At 45.0% G+C, this 17,665-nt stretch overlaps 1 protein-coding gene across 2 annotated transcripts; it reads left to right on the top strand.

The window, feature by feature from the left end:
- The first annotated feature begins 300 nt into the window (after nucleotides 1–300).
- LOC122541181 (uncharacterized) lies at nucleotides 301–13,682 on the top strand. 2 transcript variants are annotated; one of them, XM_043677807.2, is made up of 8 exons: nucleotides 301–448; nucleotides 831–887; nucleotides 2,500–2,623; nucleotides 3,735–3,930; nucleotides 8,560–8,612; nucleotides 9,991–10,015; nucleotides 11,367–11,427; nucleotides 13,480–13,682. In XM_043677807.2, exons 1-8 carry the CDS (start codon nucleotides 335–337, stop codon nucleotides 13,576–13,578), a joined length of 729 nt encoding a protein of 242 aa, XP_043533742.2. In that variant the 5' UTR covers nucleotides 301–334; the 3' UTR covers nucleotides 13,579–13,682. The 2 variants fall into 2 exon arrangements, with proteins under 2 accessions (XP_043533742.2, XP_087834956.1); XM_087978830.1 differs by lacking the exon at nucleotides 11,367–11,427.
- The last annotated feature ends 3,983 nt before the right edge of the window (nucleotides 13,683–17,665 follow it).

Raw genomic sequence — 17,665 nt, 5'->3', positions numbered from 1 at the left:
GAGAGTTTGACTCTATCTGGCAAACCATACACATTTTTTACTTGTACAAGATTATTCCTAGTGTCTGTGTTATTCCTTATTGAAATAGAATTGTGCTGACAGCTGGTAGTTTCTGCCGGACAAACAGGCAAATAGCCTCATCTTCTCTGTATAAAGTGATTACCCAGAGTGGGAGGAAGGGAGGGAGGAGTAACTGGATACGGAAATGATGGCTCTTGTTAGCACTAATTGCAGAAAGAGAGAATTGCAGAGTCAAATTGCTCCTGATTGGCTGCCCTTTCCTCTCAATAAATTGTGGGCGTAGGCAGGAGTTGGAGGGTAAGGAAGGTCTGAGATGGATAATTATGCACATTTACTAGCCTGCAAATCACCAGTAGGACTTTTGCACCTAAAGCGACAGCAGCTACAGAAGCTTTGTAAAAAACTGGGCTTGAAGGCTGGTGGCAAGGTAGTGAGGCCATGTTCCTCCCTGGGAATGGGGCATGAGGGTTCCCTTGCTCTCTTGGGGCTGTACCTGGAGGGGAGTTGGGGGCTCAGAGTTAATCTTCCTGAGGACTTGGAACCTCTGAGGGCTTGCTGCTTCTTCAGTACTGAACATGGGCTTAAACCTGGAGTCACTAACTAGAGTGATGTGGGTCAGGGTACATGACCTTCCTGAGGTGAAGCTGGGGGTGGGAGATATGAATTTGTTATCTTTACAGCTTGTCTTGAGTTTTGGCATGTTGCTACACAAATTGTGAAGTTGCTGCCTTTACTGGTGTGATTTAAGATTACTTAGCTTGTTTTCAAAATGTTCAGTTAATGAGCAATAAATGTACTCTAATCCTCAGAATGTTGATCTGATTTCACGGCTATCTGAATGTATCAAGGAACCTGTTACAGATGAGGTAAGTGTCTTTTAGGATAGTGTTAGGCTGAATGTGTGTTAATAAATAATGTAGAGATGCCAGTGTTGGACTGGGGTGGATGAGGGTCCAATCAAATGATACCAAGTCCTAATCCAGCAGGTTTGCTTGAAATGGCAAGATTTTGGAGCTCTGCTCCTTCCTCATATGGGGAAGTATAAGGCACAGTATTTAAAGCAAAAAGTTTAATAATCTTGTGGGTGGCATGATGCCTCTGTGCTAGGGACCTGGGTTAGATTCCAGCCTCAGGCTGTGCAGAATTTGTACACTGTGGGTTTCCTCTGTGCTCTGGTTTCCTCTCTCAATCCAAAGATGTGCAGGTCAGGTGGATTAGCATGTTAAATTGCCCATAGTGTTAGCTGCATTAGTCAGGGTAAATTATAAGGTAAGGGAATGGGTCTGGTTGCTGTCCAGAGGGTTGGTGTGGACTTGTTGGGCCGAAGGGCCTGCTTCCACACTGTAGGGGATCTAATCTTGACCAGCTGTCCTTGTTAAAGGATTCAACAAGGGCAATTAGTTTTTAAGCCTGTCAAACATTTTGCTTAAATGTTTTATACTTTCCTAGCATACAAAACCAGCTTATTTCTGGGGACTAGTTAGTGTTGTGTTCTACTGACTTGATCAGTTGGCTTTGGATGGTCTGCACCTGTCACACGCACTAACTAACCAAATGTCTCGACACTACACAACATTAACCTGGTTAATATTGAATCAGCCTGTCTGGCTCTTGTTGAAATGTGAAACTTTCATTCATATAGCACCTTCTCAAACTTGACGTGCCACATAGGTGTGTAGCTGATGGGTTTCTGCAGAAAGTGCACACTATAAAGGCTCATGCAATGACTGCTCACTGGGATATCTCTATCTCTATCCCTGACTTGACTTTGCTGCCCCCCCCCCCTGTAATGTGGCTGACATGGGCTGAAGCAGCATTTGGAGACTGTGTTTAAACAGTTTTCAAATGTCTACTGCCCACTGAAACATGGGGCAGCTCTTATTAGATTGGAATATAAAACACCCTGCCACTAAATGGACAGGTATTTTGCTGTTTGAGTTAAGGACTCCTACACTTCAGGATCCAACCAGAGTCTGCTCTCTTTTTGGGATTTAAATAAATTCCCAAAGTCTTTTTTTTAAACAACTTGTTTGTCCCAGTAACTCGTGGAGATCACTTTGATCTGAGGTCATAACCTCTTTTTGACCCTCCTCCCCAAGTGAACATAATCCATGTCTCAATGGGCCCAACACTCAGGGTAGTGCCTGATCTAACAGTAGGGATCGCACAAGGGGTTCAGTGGTTAGCACTGCTGCCTCACAGCACCAGGGACCTGGCTTTGATTCTGCCTTCAAGTGTCTCTGTGGAGTCTGCATGTTATCTGTGTGAGTTTCCTCTCTCAATCCTAAACTGTGCTAGTCAGGTGGATTAGCCATGCTAAATTGCCCATAGGTGGGTTAGCCTGGGGAATGCAGGGGGTGGGATGCTCTTCAGAGGGCAAGTGTGGACTCAATGGGCTGAATGGCCTATGTCGGTGTGCCAAGAGTCTAAAGCTGTTGACTGACTGACTGACTGTGATTTTTTTTTTTGTCTTCTCAGCCAATATCTCCTTCTCTTCCCCTTGTGGTAAAGGAAGAAGTAATCTCTCCAAGTGGAGACCAGTCTGAGCAGGGTCATGACACCGCTTCCTGCTGCCAAGTTCCAGAGCAAGGTCGAGTCCTGAGTGAGTGCTTCAGGAAGCTGGGCTGTGGGGTACACTTCAGGGGGGGCTGAAGTTAGGCTATAGCCTAACAATGCTTAAATGTTGAAGGGTGAACTTATTTAGAAGTTTATAAAATTGAGTGGCATGGCTAAGGTAAAGGAGGTGTTTTTCCCTGGTTTTGTTTTGGGGGGGGGGGGGGGTGTGCAGAGTCCAAAACACAAGGGCATAAGGGTTAAGGTGAAACAAAGATTTGTCCCAAGGAGCAACTTTTTCATGTAAGGGGGTTGTCATTTATGGAATGAGCCATTAGAGGAGGTGGTGGAGGCTGGTACAGCTGCAACATTTAAAAGGCATCTGGATGGGTATGTGAGTAGGAAGAGTTTAGTGGGATATGTGGCAAATGAGAATGGAGTAATTTACCATATCTGGTCAGCAAGGACAAGGTGGACTGAAGAGTCTGTTTCTGTGCTATAAACCTCACTCTGACTCTCTAACAAACCATCAAATGTTTTGGAAATGCAGATGAGTAGTGCACCTGAAACATGTAGCTTCTTTGAGTCCCAGGACTCTGGCGTTTCTTGCCCTGGAGCACTGGTAGATTCAGGGTCACTGTCAGCAATAGAAACAGCTGCAAGTGACTCCAGACAGTGAACCATGTGAAGTCAATGCTGTCCTCCAACCTGCTGCTACAGAGTTGCTAAGGCTGGTGCATTTAGTTGCCAATTAATAAATCTGACTTTAAAATCTACAAATCATGTTTGGGTGGGAACCTTTAAAACTAAAAGCAACTGAAACCCATCCCGATACAATTACAGATTTCAAAGGTATGTGAATAGAAAAGGTTTAGGAGTATGGGCCAAGTGCTAACATGGGACTAGATTAATTTACCATATCTGGTCAGTATGGACGAGTTGGACAGAAGGGTCTGTTTGTGCTGTACATCTTTGACTTTATTGTCAAGTATATTTAACTCTGACTTGAATCATCCAATCTGACTTAAGTCTGTTTGGAATGAAACTATAAATCAGGTGAAATGCTCCCTCTCCCTCTCCCTCTGACTGTCCTCCCCTCCTGTACCCCATCAGGTGACTGATGCACGCTCTCTCTCTCTGTTCTCCCCTTCCCCCATCAGGTGACTCTAGCTGGTGTGTTGTTCATGGGATGGAGATTATTACTCCTGGCCAGCCTCTGTACCCCCTGACCCTGAAGAATGGCCGGATACTGGTTGCTGCTGGAGACATGCTCGTCCCATTCCACTTGATCCCAGCAGCCATGGTGACTCCACCCCACCTGGAGGACAACAGGATCTGTGCAGAGTGCTTCCAATTGTAAGGCTGCAGGTTGTCACAATACCCATTGGTACATGGGATGCTCGGGTTCCTGGATCTGTTGAGGGCTGTCTGTTGGTAATAGTTGAGGGCATGCTCAGGAAGTTTGGTGTTGCTGACCATTCTGGTCTGCCATACGGCAATGGATGGTCACCGTAACCATTGGGGGGGTGGTCTCTCCAGCATTGGTAAATATTCGCTCAGTCTGTGTGATTTAGAATGTCTTTCGCAGCCTGCATTTTAGTTCCTTAACTTCCTGGGAATATGTTGCCAGCTGCTTTACTTGGCAAGATCAGACCGCTCCCCATCCTTATCTTTTTTTTTACAGGATCTTTAAGAGGATGCAGTTGATAGTGGGGTAACATGCACAGTGTGGGGAGCCTGTCCCAGAGACTGGGGAAGGAGGAAGACTGAGTTGGATAAGTCTTCTATTTATTACTACTCCATGTAGTTCTATGGAATGTGGTTGGGCTGGCACTTACTGCCCATCCCTGATTGTGCCGGAGGTGTTGGTGAGCTACTGCTGCTGACCCCATGTCATTGGAAGGTGGATTTCCAGGATTTTTGACCCAGTGACACGGAAGGAGCAGCAGTGTAGTTCCAAGACCGGATGCTGAGGAGCAACTTGCTGTTGATGTTCTCAAGTATCTACTGCTTATTTCCTTTCCGGTAGAGCTTGTGGGTCTGGAAGTTGCTGTCCAAACAGCATTTGAATTTCTGTAGTGCATCTTGTCGATGGTGCACACTGGCACCACAGCCACTCCCGCCACCATACAGGCTCAGTAGCAGTGATCTAGCAGGGGTTGTGGTAGTGCCACGCTTCCTGAGTGGTGTTGGGGCTGCACTTCTCCAGGCAGTGAAAAATATGCCATCACGCTCCTGACTTGGGCCTGTGTGGTGGACAGGCTTTGGGGTATGAGGGGAGTTGCTGGCTGCAAGATTTCTAGCCTCTGACCTGCTCTTGTAGCCACTTTATTGAGCCTGGTCCAACTCAGTTGCTGGTTGATAGCCTCCCTCAGGAGGCTGATCGTGAGGAATTAATAGCAACATCAATGTCTCTGGACTCTCATTACCTCCATTTGCTGTTTCCCATTTTCCTACCATCCCATTTACCTGCATAATGCCCTGCCCAATCAACTTTTGACCTCTCCTAATACAATTGAAACTGGCCTTCCTCCCTCCAATTTGAACTTCAACTTTTTAGATCTGGTCTATCCTTTTTTCCATCACTTTTTTAAAAACTAATAGAATTATGGTCACTGGCCACCAAATGTTCCCCCACTGACCCCTCCATCACTTGCCCTGTCTTTTCCCCAAGAGTAGGTCAGCTTTTCCTCCATGTACATCCACGTACTTAATCAGAATTTTCTTGTACACTCCTAACAAATTTCTCTCCATCCAAGCCGTTAACATTATGGCAGTCTGTCTGTTTCGAAAGCTCAAGGCCCCATGTTTCTTACACGACAGTCCTCACTTGCTTTTCCATTTCCAGCTGACTACTGGGATACTGTACTGTAAAGGTGATCATCTCACATTGTTTCTCAGGTCTGGCTATTTGGGTGGAAATTCTCTCAGGAATATTCTAAATATAACTATAATGTAACATGTCCTTAACTGACTGTCACTCCCTTTGTACTCTTGGAGGTGGGGAGGTGGGGGGGCTACAACCCCCTTGCTATGCCTCCTATATAGCAGCTATACCCTGCAACATGAAGCTGTCAGTCCTGTCCATCCCTGAGCTAGTCTAATTTCTGTGATATCCCAGTCCCACCTCTCCACTTGTCCCCTGAGTTCTTCTGCCTTACCTGTTAAACCTGTTGCATTGATTCAAATGCCATTTGAGTCCTACACTTTGTCCTGCTCTTTCCTGCCGTGACTATTTGACTTGTGCACCTTGGTTACTGTACTAACCTCCGATTTGTCTCTTTTCCCACTATCTCTTGTAGTAATACAAACATTACTACAGTCTGACCTACTCTTTAACCTCAGCTGAATGTCCTATATCTCTCTCCTCATCCTTTTCTCTTCCTAGGTTGTTAGTTCCACCATGTACACCAACCTCCCCTGGGTGGTCATCCTCCCCTTTGAGAATATTCTGCAATCACTCCACGATAGCCTTGATCATTGCACCAGGGAGGCAACACCATTCTGATGCCCCTTTTTGACTGCAGAACTGTCTGACTAGTCTCCTATCACAACAGATTTCTTGTACCTGATGGTACAAAGAGCCAGTCTCTGAAACCTGGCTGTGTGGCATTCCTCAGAGTCCACACCCCCATATTTTCCATACTTGTTTGGGGATAGCCACAGGAGAGTCTTGCACTAGCTGCCTCCCTCTCCATCTTACCTGGTGGTAATCCATCCCCCTGACCATATCTGCAGTTTTTCTCCCTTCCTATAACTACCATCTGTCACACCCCTTGCTCCTGTTAATTCCTCATTGCCTGTAACTGCTGCTCCAACTGATCTATACAATTCAACAGGGGATTTGCAACCAAACTCTTCCTGAGCTCCCACATCTGACAGAGCACATCGCTCTACAAAAAGCCATCTCTGCCCCTTTAATCTGTAGACCTGGAAAATACCAAAAAAAACTCCTCACTTTGCTGAAAAGCTGTTCTCAGTCCTATTTCTGAGAATTTGTCTCTTGGTTTTTTTATATAAAAAAGACAAATCTCCATAAAACACACTCACCCAACCCACTTGTTGTCACATAATTACAAAGCAAATAAGATTTTTAAAAGTCTTGAAATGGAACCCTTACCTGATCATTCTGTGAAGTTGTCACTGATCTCTCTCTCTCTCTCTCTCTCTCTCTCTCTCTGCTACAGTGTATAATTCTGCGATGTGACCTCCTGAGGGTTACTGTAAAAACAGCACTGCTTGCTGGCCTCTGCAGCAGTTTGCAGTTCTTCAGTCTCTGACCTTAGCATGTGGTTGCTTTCCTGAAACTGTCTCCCATTCTCCATTCCTTTCTGGTTTTTTTTATAAAGTATTGCTATTTGATTGTTTTAGTTTCCATAAACTTCAATCCTACTGTAAGATGTCGTCAGGGCCCATAGTCTTGGCAGGTTCTGGTGCCTCCAACTCATTCTTGATCAAATGGAGTGCTCTTTGAATTGGCTGAAGACTGGCATGTGTTCGCCCCCCCCCCCCCCCCCCCCCCCCCCCCCCCCTCCATTGAGGGGGATATTCATGGAGCCTCCTTTTCCAGTGAATTGTTTGATTTGTTCCACACTGGATGCAGTAGAACTGCAGAGCTTAGATCTGATCTGTTGGTTAGGAAATTGATTAGTGCTCTTGCTGCTTCCAAGGTTTTGACTTTCTGAATCTGGTGAAACAACCAACAGGACTATCACCACCTCCTCAGTATGCTGTGCTGCTCCTGGCCTGCCCTCCTGCGCTCTCCATTAAACTACAGTTGATTCCCCTGACTGGATGGTAAAGGTTGAGTGGGGGATATGCCAGGCCATGAGGCTACAGATCGTGCTGGAGTGCAATTCTGCTGCTGTTGGCCCCCAGCACCTTGTGGATACCCAATCTCAAGTTGCAAATCTGTTTGAAGTCTCTCCCACTAGCACAGTGATAGTGCTACACAATGTGAAGGTAGACTTTGCCTCCAAGGATTGTGCAACAGTCACACTTAATGATACTGTACTGGAGAGGTGTCTGTAGCTGGCAGGTTGGTAAAAAGGTCGTCAGGTATGTTTTCCCTTTGGTTCCCTCCCTATCTGCTGCAGACCTAGTCTAGCAGCTAGTCCTTTAGGACCTGACCAGCTCGATCAGTGGTACTGCTGCTGGGCCACTTCTGATGGACATTGTTAAACCCCCCCCCTCCCTCCCCCTTTGCTTCCTCCAAGGGAGTACAGATTGATCAGCTGGAGGTTTCCTTGCCTGGGATTAACCTGACGTCATGAGGACCAGGGTCATGTTGAATACTCCCAGGGCAGCTCCCTCCTGACTGTGTACACCACCTCTGCTGGGCTTGTCCTGATAGGACAGAACATAGTCAGCTATGCTGGTGTCTGGATGCTTTGTGTAAGCTGTGATATTGTCTGTTGTGTTTTTTTGGTTTTGATTTTAGGTAGCTTATTGTCCTTCCAGCACCAGCCTCCAGTAGGTGAAGAGGATTCTGCAGTTTTGACTCTTGGGGGATTGTTTTTGTTTGACAGAGGGCAGTTGAGGTGACTAGTAGTCTGCAGGAAGAGGAAGAATGACTCTGCCTTCCCTGAATGAATGGACTTCTAATGAATCAGATGGGTTTTTACAACAGCTTCAGTTCTTAGACTTTCATTCCAGATTTTATTAAATTGAAATCCCTCTTCTAGGGTGAAGCTTGAACCCAAGGCATTGCTTGTCTCCGTTATTCCAGTAACAGTCCCACTACCACTTCTGTGCATCCCCACAAAATCCTTATTAAATCCTCGAAGGTAACAAACCTATCCTATTATACACTCTCTTTTTTCCCCAAGGGGACTAATAAGGATACTGAGCAAACAGGACGTGGTACATGTTGTAATGTCAGTGGAATTTCCAAGTCAAAATAACTTCTCATTCTGGTCAACTTGGTACATAACTGGTACTTAACATTCCTAGAGTTGCCTCTAACTTTATGTCCTCCCCCTCCAGAAATCAAGTGAAGAACTCTGCAATGCAGACTTCCCCTTCCCAACAACATTCAGGTAATTGCTTCTATTGGGTGAAGCAGGAGAAAGTCTGCTTTTGGAACCAAATACGAGATAGCCTGCCCAGAGGTGGCATGTGGGTGAATAATCGCTTTTAACAGGGAGTTAATGTTTCGCTGAGTCTGTTTCTTAAAGTCATCTCCTTTCCAAGAACTTTCCTCCCTGCAGTCTCGGTAACTCTTCTGAAATGCAGTCTGCTATTCCTGCATTTAAAGGGGCAGTATGGTGACCAATGTTAAATTCCAGTGTTAACCCGATCAAATTGAGTAGCTCAAGTGCTTAGTGGAATTATTTTGCGACTTGCTGACTCCCATTTGACTCTACTTTCAATGGGTTTGTAGAGAGAGAGCGCATATTGGGTTGGTATGATTTAATGTTGTGTTCAAAGAGCAGTGATTTTTAAAACTTCCAAATATCTACGCTGCTTCTCCCAAAAGAGTAGCTATGAAGGGCTACAATTCAGGTCTGACCTGAGAATTGGATTGATACACAGCCTGATTCCTGATAATCCAGTCCTAACCCTGTGAACAGGTCAGAATCTCTGGGTCTTGTTTTGAGGGATTTGCATCTGGGGTGATTCCACTCTAAGCTTCCCTCAGCTGCAGAGCTGGGCTCAGTTTGAACTATCAAAGGGAGGCAAAACTTGCCTCCCTATTACCCTCTAACCTGTCAAAGGGGCTGCCAGTCCCTTTGACAGTTGATGGTAAAGGGTAAGCAGGGTGCTAATGGGTGGAAATGTATCAGATTGCAAGGTGATCAATGCAGTATCTGTATTAGGGAGGGGGAGGGGAAAGCTTCCTGAGCAAGCTGGTTGGGTGAGTGGATTGGTGTTCCCTCTATGCTTAGTATCTGCACCTTCCAACTGGAAGCAGATGGGGAGTGTTCCTGGGATGTGCTGTCAGCTGAATACTCTGGAGTCAGGCAGACACATGTATAGATTCTGTCAAACCTTACAGTCTCTATTTTTGAGTAGAGACTTTAGAGGGCTCCAGACAGAGGACCTGCCCAGTAGAATTTTCCCAAGCAATTTCACTCCATGGAGCATGATGGGAATTTCACAAGCTCCCACACAACTAAAATTCCAGTCTTTCACTATCTTGGGCTTTACCAAGACCGTGTTCTGCCCTTCACTTGTAAAGTGGGAAATACCATGGTTTTGATAAAAGTTCTCATGAATTCAGACTTTCAACCTGTTTTGGGATTCAGAATCATGGTTGACCCATGCTCTGGGTCAGATCCTGCTGCTGAATCAGCCCAATTTCTCTCTCCTCAATCACCTCCCCACCCTGTGGAGTAAGAACTGGGTGATCATTGGGGGAAATAAGCTCGACAGAGAAAAAACTGAGTTGACTGAATTTTCTTTTTACTTCTGTAGGTTGTTACTTCACTTCTGACAGCAGGTAATTCTGATCTAAGATTCCATTACTAGATGTTTTAATGAAGGTACCACTTTCTGGCATTTGACTAAGTCACAGGGATGCTGTCATTGTCTTAGTCTGTGTAAAATGATTGTTAATTGTCTGAGTGTACAGCATTGTTTTCCAATAAACATCCAGTAACCATTTTTTTTCTGCTCTATGGACCTGTCTCTATTTTAGACTATTCAGAAAAGGTGGTATAGGCAAGGTGCTGGGTTTGGGGCCCACTCCCTACAGAGACAGGGTCACATTTCTTACCAAAGAACCAGGGAAGACGAGTGTTTTCAACTAAGGATCACCACCTCTCCGGTCAGGGGAGAGACTGAAAAGGAGACACCCTTCATGGTAATCTCAGCCAGTGTAGGAATTAAACCTGGCTTTGTACCAAACTGGTCAAAGAGACTTTAACAGGCACTGTGTTGGGAGATGGATACCTGTGATGTGGTCCTCTATAAATCTGTTGTCTGAAAACCTCCAGGAATTATATTTCTCTTCCTTCAACCTCCTGCTAGGTGGATGATGGTCCCATTCAAACCTCCATAGTCTAGCCATTGTTTAAATCTCACCATTCCAAGTTAAACTTCTGTATGGATTTTAAATGTTGAAAGGCCTTGGTGTATAAAAACATCTAGGAAGAGTTACAACATTGTCTTGTGGTTAGTCTGCTGTCCATCCAGAGTCCATGTGTGCTGTAATATCTGCCTTGTAACTATATTTTTAACAGGTTAAACACCAAACCCATGGAGTTGATCTGGCTTGCCAGAACTGCACACTACTTCTGCGGTGCACGTACCTGCCCCCACACCCCATAATTTAACTTACAACACAAATGTCTATTTTCAAAGGACGCCCAATTCCAATGCTTTCAGAAGAGGTTCTGGATTACTGTGGGTTTACTGACTGGGCATTCTCTGCTGCTTGGTCTGTGCTGGGTCAATGCACTTGACCTTATGCTTCCTGGCTCATTAATCCATAAGCTGTACTACTAAACATCTCCTCCTCCTGATGCCTGGTGTTATATGAAAACTGCAGTCATGTTATCTTTTCTCCACCCCCCTCTTCTGTTTTTTGATTTTCTAGTTTTCCTCCAAATGTGGTGATTCTTAGCAGAAATTGGATTTTTGTTTATCTAAGTGATCTTGCACAATCCAACCCTGCTACAGGGCACTCATCCCGTAAGGTTGTTCCACTCATTAATAAAGTAATCTAATGACCACTCTAGACCTGCCCCTGGCTCACTTGGCTGGGTTATGGAGTGTAACTGCTTAATGAAGATGTCCAGGAAGCTAGCTACATGTGTTAACACGCTCTCCTCTTGCATCTGTGATTCCAGGTCAAAGCGAACAACGTTCAGCCGATACTCTCCACAGGAGGATAAGGGCTACGCAACAAAGGTGACCACTGTGCTGGAAGGATTTGGGTTGGGAACTCCTGACTTGTAGACAGCTAGTGCACAGCAAGCTTCCCACTAGGGTATAACCCCCACCACCCCTGTTTTTGGGGGTTACTTCCTTGGTGGCCTCTTTACAATATCCACGCAAGCACCAGACCTAAAGGATGCTCAACTGGGGTCTGCTGCCTCTCCCTAAATGCTGAGTGGAGATTCTTTCCGTCTCCTGCTTTAGTTTCTGCTTTTAACCACGTCTTGTGGTCTTTCCCAGATAAGAGTCAAGAGAAACTTCCGTTAATCTCTTCTGCTTGCACCTTCCAACCAGGGAAGATAAAGGTTGGGCTCTTTTACCAATGGGGCACTTGATCTTGCTCTAACCTGTTTAGGAATGTTATGGCCCACCTCTGGGCCAGGAGACTCTGGTTCAAGCTTTTCCTCCTCCAGAGGGAGGGACACTACCACTGTGTGCCACAAGAGCCTTCATGGGACAAAGTTGCTCATTTTGAGAAGTCTTTTTGAAAGTGGGTATTTCACTCTTGAGATACAAAGCAGTGATTGTATGCATCCAGAAAATGATGTCTAATTGTCTGAGAATGGCTTTGAAGTTGTTAGTCTGGACACCGTCCATCTCCATTAGGGTGCCTTAATATGCAAGTGAGACTTCAATTTAGTAACTGATCTTTTTAGATGATAGTAACTGAGGGATTTTAAATTCACATGCCCATTTAAGTTAGCTATGTTTTGTATAACAGGGGCTTCTTTAAACATGTTTTTCATTCTGTTTTAGGCTATTCCTAGAAAGCCTGACTGTTACAATCATATGGTCAATATTCCTGACACTAGCTGGGTGTGGTTCGAAGTGAGATGAGAAGCATTGGGTGTAGACTAGCTTTGATTTTGGCAAGGGCTTTCCTATGACCAGGCACTATTTTATAGTAAATTAATTGAAAAAGATCACTATTTTAAGCTAGTTCTGGCCCCCTATTGACATGTTGTTCTATGGGAGTGACTTTAATTCCATTCTACACTACCATTTGAAACTGGTGTTTTTTGGGTGAAGGAATTTGTAATACATTTTTTTTTCGTACAGCATGGAAAGAAGCCTTTAGTCCAAATCCTACTTTCTGTTACTTGCTCACAGGCTTGTAACATTTTACACTTCAAATGCTTGTAGCTTAAAGTTGAAATTGGTAGTCCCCAGACTTCCTTCTATTGGATAAAGGGTGAGTAGTTGAATGGCCTGGGTTCAAGTCCCACCTGCTCCAGAGAAGTTGGTAATCTCCTGGTATTATCACAACTTGTAATGCCCTGGGCACCTGAGTTCGAATCCTGCCATGGTAGTTGGAATTCCAACAAAAAATCCAGAATTGAGTCAAATGATCATGAAACTATTACTAAGATGGGATTTTCCCATCAACTAACTGTCCTTTTGGGAAAGAAATCTGCTATCCTTGCTTAATCTGAACTCTGACTCCAGACCCACAGCAATGTGACTGACCTCTGTAACTAGGGATGGGCAATAAATACTGGCCTAACCAGTGACACACCATCCCATGAATACAAAAGACAAACTGTCTGGCTTATTTTTTAATAACTAAACATTTTTTAAAACCAGTTTATACTGAGTGCTACTTTTAAACAGCATTGAGGGTTTCCAGATGGTCAGTTTTCATGAAATGTGAAACCAGCAAGGAAAGTTTTTTTTTTAGCATTAAATACAAACTCCAAACATTCTCAACTGGGACACTAGTTACTATCTGTCCACTATTTCTCTGGAGTCTCCTCTCTTCTAGATGGCTGTGTAGCCATTCAGATTTTTAATGTTGTCCCTCAAACATGCTCTAGTTAGCAACTGGCTCAGTTTCTCAGGAATCTAGCTCCTGAGTCAGCAGATGTTGCCTATTTAAGTGGCTTTTTAAGCTTGCAGTGCTAATTGGAAATCTGTAACCTGTTGGTAATCCTGAGGGGTGAGGGCAGTGGAAAACTACCCAATGTAGTGCACTGACTGCTGACCACTGTTTTTAATCTCTCTATCATTTGAATTGTATATTTCCAGGTGGAGAAACTGTTGCTGAACATCGCTAACGGTGATATGACTGTGGACCAAGCTTTTAGATCAGGGAGACCAAAGGTGCTACACTCTCCCAAGTGCTGAGGCTTAGTTGCTGCTTGGTCACTGGAAAATGTTTTTGTTTTTAAATGAGCAATTCTTGACCTTGAGTTACTACATGGTGGATTAAATAAAGGCATTCTCTGACATTTACATTTGTGCTGAGCATGTGACCTTGTTTTTTACTGTCTACCAGCTGAGGATACTGTGCAGGTGGGTCCTCCTGAACCCCTCCCTTACTTGGAGCCCTCTGCTTGGTCTCCTCTATATTGGGGAGACAGGCTGCCTACTTGTGGAACATTTCAGGGAACACCTCTGGGACACCTGCACCAACCAACCCAACTGCCCCCTGGCTGAAGACTTTAACTCCCCCTCCCACTCTGCCAAGAACATGCAGGTCCTTGGCCCCACAACACCTGGAGGAAGAGTACCTCATCTTCCGCCTAGGAACCCTCCCACCACACAGGATGAATGCAGATTTCTCCAGCTTCCTCATTTCCACTTTCCACCTGTCCTTCCCCCCCGCCCCCCCACCTTATCTCAGTCCTAACACCCAGATTCAGCACCACCCTCTTGACCTGCAATTTTCTTCCTGACCTCTCCATCCCCACCCCCTGTCTGGCCTATCATCCTCACCACCTTCCACCTGTCATATTCCCAGTGCCCCTCCCCCATACCTTTTATCTCAGCCAGCTTGGCTCACCAGCCTCATTCCTGAAGAAGGGCTTATGCCCAAAACGTTGATTCGCCTCCTCGGATGCTGCCTGGCCTGCTGTGTTTTTCCAGCACCATGTTTTTCAACTCTGGTCTCCATCTTCAATCTCTTTTGTTTTTTTTCCCCCTAGCCCTCTGCAACCATGGAGACTTTAGAATTCTTTACAGTATTCTATTATAGTAGCTCAGCCATTTGGCCCAATTGATCTTTACTTGCATTTTTGACCCATGTAACTATCCTCCATTATTCTCATTTTAAGATTCTCAAGTTTGTTTGTGGCTTTTCTCCCACAGTCCAAAGATGTGCAGTTTTGATGGATTGGCCATGGAAAATGTAGGGGCATGCATAGGAAGGTGAGTCTAGTTGGTTTTCTGTTGGACTCAATGGGCCTAATGACCTGCTCCAAGGGGGTTTTTGGTTTTTTTTTTTATCCAGGAGGTGGGAATCACTGGCCAGGCCAGCATCTCTTGCCTGGTTTTCCTTGAGGTTGCTGAGCTGCCCTCAACAGCTGGAGTTCCTGGAGTGTTTGGCAATGGGGTTGCATAGGACTCGTGGTAGCTTTCCAAGTTGGTGGTGAGAGGGCAGCTTGCAGATGGTGCTCTTTCCCTAGAACTGCCTTTTTTAAACAGGGGCAAGGTTAGGGAGATGCCATAAGATGAACCTTGTTTGCTGGAAGATGCATTGAAATATTTGAAAGCCTATGCCGATAGACTTTGGTTGCTTCCTGGCTGTTATCAGATGTTTGAACATCTCTTGCAGCTTCTCTGTAGCTGTAACTGCATTATGTTCCATTACCCTGAGGTACTTGTGTATGATGATTTGCATAGACACTGTGCACAACAGTGCTTTTTCACCGTCTCTGGTTCATGTTGCTTTAACCTGCTTCATTGTTGTATCTGTTTTTCCATGGATGTGTCCCTGCCCTTGTGTTTGAGAAGATGTTTCTGTTCCTTATGGAACTATGGGCTATATCTGACCACCTCAACCGGGCAGTACACATTGATGAATATCACTACCTCCTTTTTTTTTTTTTAGCTTCAAGCTGATATTTCAGGCTGTGGTTGGGCTTTGAGGCACTGTTGGGGAAGCTGGAGATGCTCAGTGAGATCATGTCAAAGTTTGTGCGAAGATTTGTAGCTCGGGTGCTCGTTGTTGTGGTTCTGTTCGCCGAGCTGGGAATTTGTGTTGCAGACGTTTTGTCCCCTGTCTAGGTGACATCCTCAGTGTAGTGTTTTGTGCAGTAGTGTACAAAATCCCATGCAAGGACTGCACAAAACACTACATAGAACAAACAGGAAGACAGCTAACGATCTGCATACATGAACACCAACTAGCCATGAAATGACATGACCAGCTATCCTTAGTAGCCGCACATGCAGATGACAAGCAACATGAGTTTGACTGGGACAACACTACTATTATAGGACAAGCCAAACAGAGAACAGCCAGGGGATTCCTAGAGGCATGGCACTCATCCACAGATTCAATCAATAAGCACAGCGACCTGGACCCCATATATCGACCACTGCAGCGGACAGCTGGAACTGACAACCGGAAGCGGCAGATTCAAACCACTATAAAAGCTGGAGGAAGCTTCAGAGGAGAGTCCCAAGCACCTGAGGATGTCACCTAGACAGGGCCCGAAACGTCTGCAACACAAATTCCCAGCTCGGCAAACAGAACCACAACAATGAGATCATGTCAATTTGGTTTAAGTAGCTAATACTCAACCCTCCTTTCCAGGCTGTGTGAGACTGCATAGGCCTGATCTTCCCACTACAATACTGTGGGAATTGAATGCCTCTGTTAGACTGATATAGCATTGTTGAGTTGCATACGCTAAAGAGGTGCAGATGTAGACCATTTGCCACCTTGAATCTGCTTGAGCTTTAAGATTTTAACACTTTTTTTTTTTTTGGTTGTTTTGAATTCTACACTTTCCCAACTACCTTTTTGAAACCTATGATTTTTTTTTTTTGTCTAGCAGCTATCTATAACCCAATTGCCACTGACCCAATTGAGAGTGACTTCCAAAGTAGACCAATCACTGGTGGGGGTGGGGGGGGTAAACTAATCCCAATTTCTGTCTTGAACTTCTTAAACAGCTCCTCATTGTTCAGGCTGCTTCCACATCCAAATGTTGAGACTGTTCAGGACTCTACAAAGTCCCAGTGGAAGCATAACCCAAGCTTTTGAAAAAAAACTTTCACTGGATTTAGAACTCTATTTTCTCTCTACAGCTACTGCTAGTCCTGCTGAGTTTCTTCACCATCTGTTGAACCAATCCTTCCCAGGGCAATCTGCAGATATCAATCTAACAAACCACTTGTAAACTTTCTCTAATGGGTTTGTTTCCTTTTTTAAATGAGACTAAAGCTGCCCACAGTATTTGAGATGTGGTCTCGCCACCACATCCCAATGGAGCTTAGCTATATCTTTTTCATAAAAGAACCGTGGACACTGGCAGTCTGAAACTGAAGCAGAAACTCAGCAAGTCTGTTTGCATCTGTGGAGAGAAACCAGTTAGGATGAGTCTAGTGACCCTTCACTGCAACATTTATAAAGTATAACATCCCCTTAGCCATGTCGTGGAAGGATATCCTGGCCTTGGAGCGTGTCCAGTGCAGATTCACACTGATGATCTCTGGAATGGTAGGTCTAACATTATGGTGAATGGCTGAGGATCCTGGGATTGAATTCATTTGAGTTTTGAAGGTTGCAGGGAGATCTAATAGAAACGTACAAAATAATACATGGCTTAGAAAGAGTGGATGCTGGGAAGTTGTTGCCATTAGGTGGGATATGAGGACCTGTGGGCACAGCCTTAGAATTATAGGGGGTCAATTTAGAATGGAAATGAGGTGACATTTCTCCAGCCAGAGAATAGGGGCCTGTGGAGTTCATTGGCATGGAGCGCAGAGGGGGCCGAGATGATAAATTCAAGGCAGAAATTGAATTCTTAATCTTTAAAACCTAAAGGGATACGGGGAGAGTGCGGGTAAGTGGCGTTGAAATGCCCATCAGCCATGATTAAATGGTGGAATGGACTCGATGGGCCAGATGGCCTTACTTCTCCTATATCTTATGGTCCTATGTTGATTCGGAGGTGTATGTGTATATTGGCCCCTGCAGTGGCACACCTATATTCCTGGCTGTCTTTGTCATCACTAATTAGCATGGATTGGTTGTGGAAGTATTCCGTTTGCTGACAGTGTAACAGTAGCATTGTAACTCTCGGCAGCAGTATCTGAGTGACTCCGAGACCGAAAGCTTTCTGCTCGTGCTAGGCTTCAGTTAGCCTGCACCTGACCAGCTGAGAAACAGTTGGGGCAGATTCTCGACGACTCCATTTCAAAGCCATCTTAGCCTAGCCTGATTGACCAAACATTTTGCTAACTGCTTTTAACATCACCTTTT

This window comes from Chiloscyllium plagiosum, unplaced genomic scaffold (assembly GCF_037043375.1).
Source record: "Chiloscyllium plagiosum isolate Xiang-an unplaced genomic scaffold, Cpla_swu_hap1 HiC_scaffold_35, whole genome shotgun sequence".
Classification (NCBI taxonomy): domain Eukaryota; kingdom Metazoa; phylum Chordata; class Chondrichthyes; order Orectolobiformes; family Hemiscylliidae; genus Chiloscyllium; species Chiloscyllium plagiosum.
The sequence above is the reverse complement of the archived record's forward strand: the minus strand, read 5'-3'. Positions and strand labels throughout refer to the sequence as shown.

Coding starts and splice junctions, on each gene's coding strand:
- LOC122541181 (XM_043677807.2), top strand. CDS start 335: ATGGATAATTATGCACATTTACTAGCCTGCAAATCACCAGTAGGACTT. Junction 888..2,499: donor AGGAACCTGTTACAGATGAG/GTAAGTGTCTTT, acceptor TTGTCTTCTCAG/CCAATATCTCCTTCTCTTCC. Junction 11,428..13,479: donor ATAAGGGCTACGCAACAAAG/GTGACCACTGTG, acceptor GTATATTTCCAG/GTGGAGAAACTGTTGCTGAA.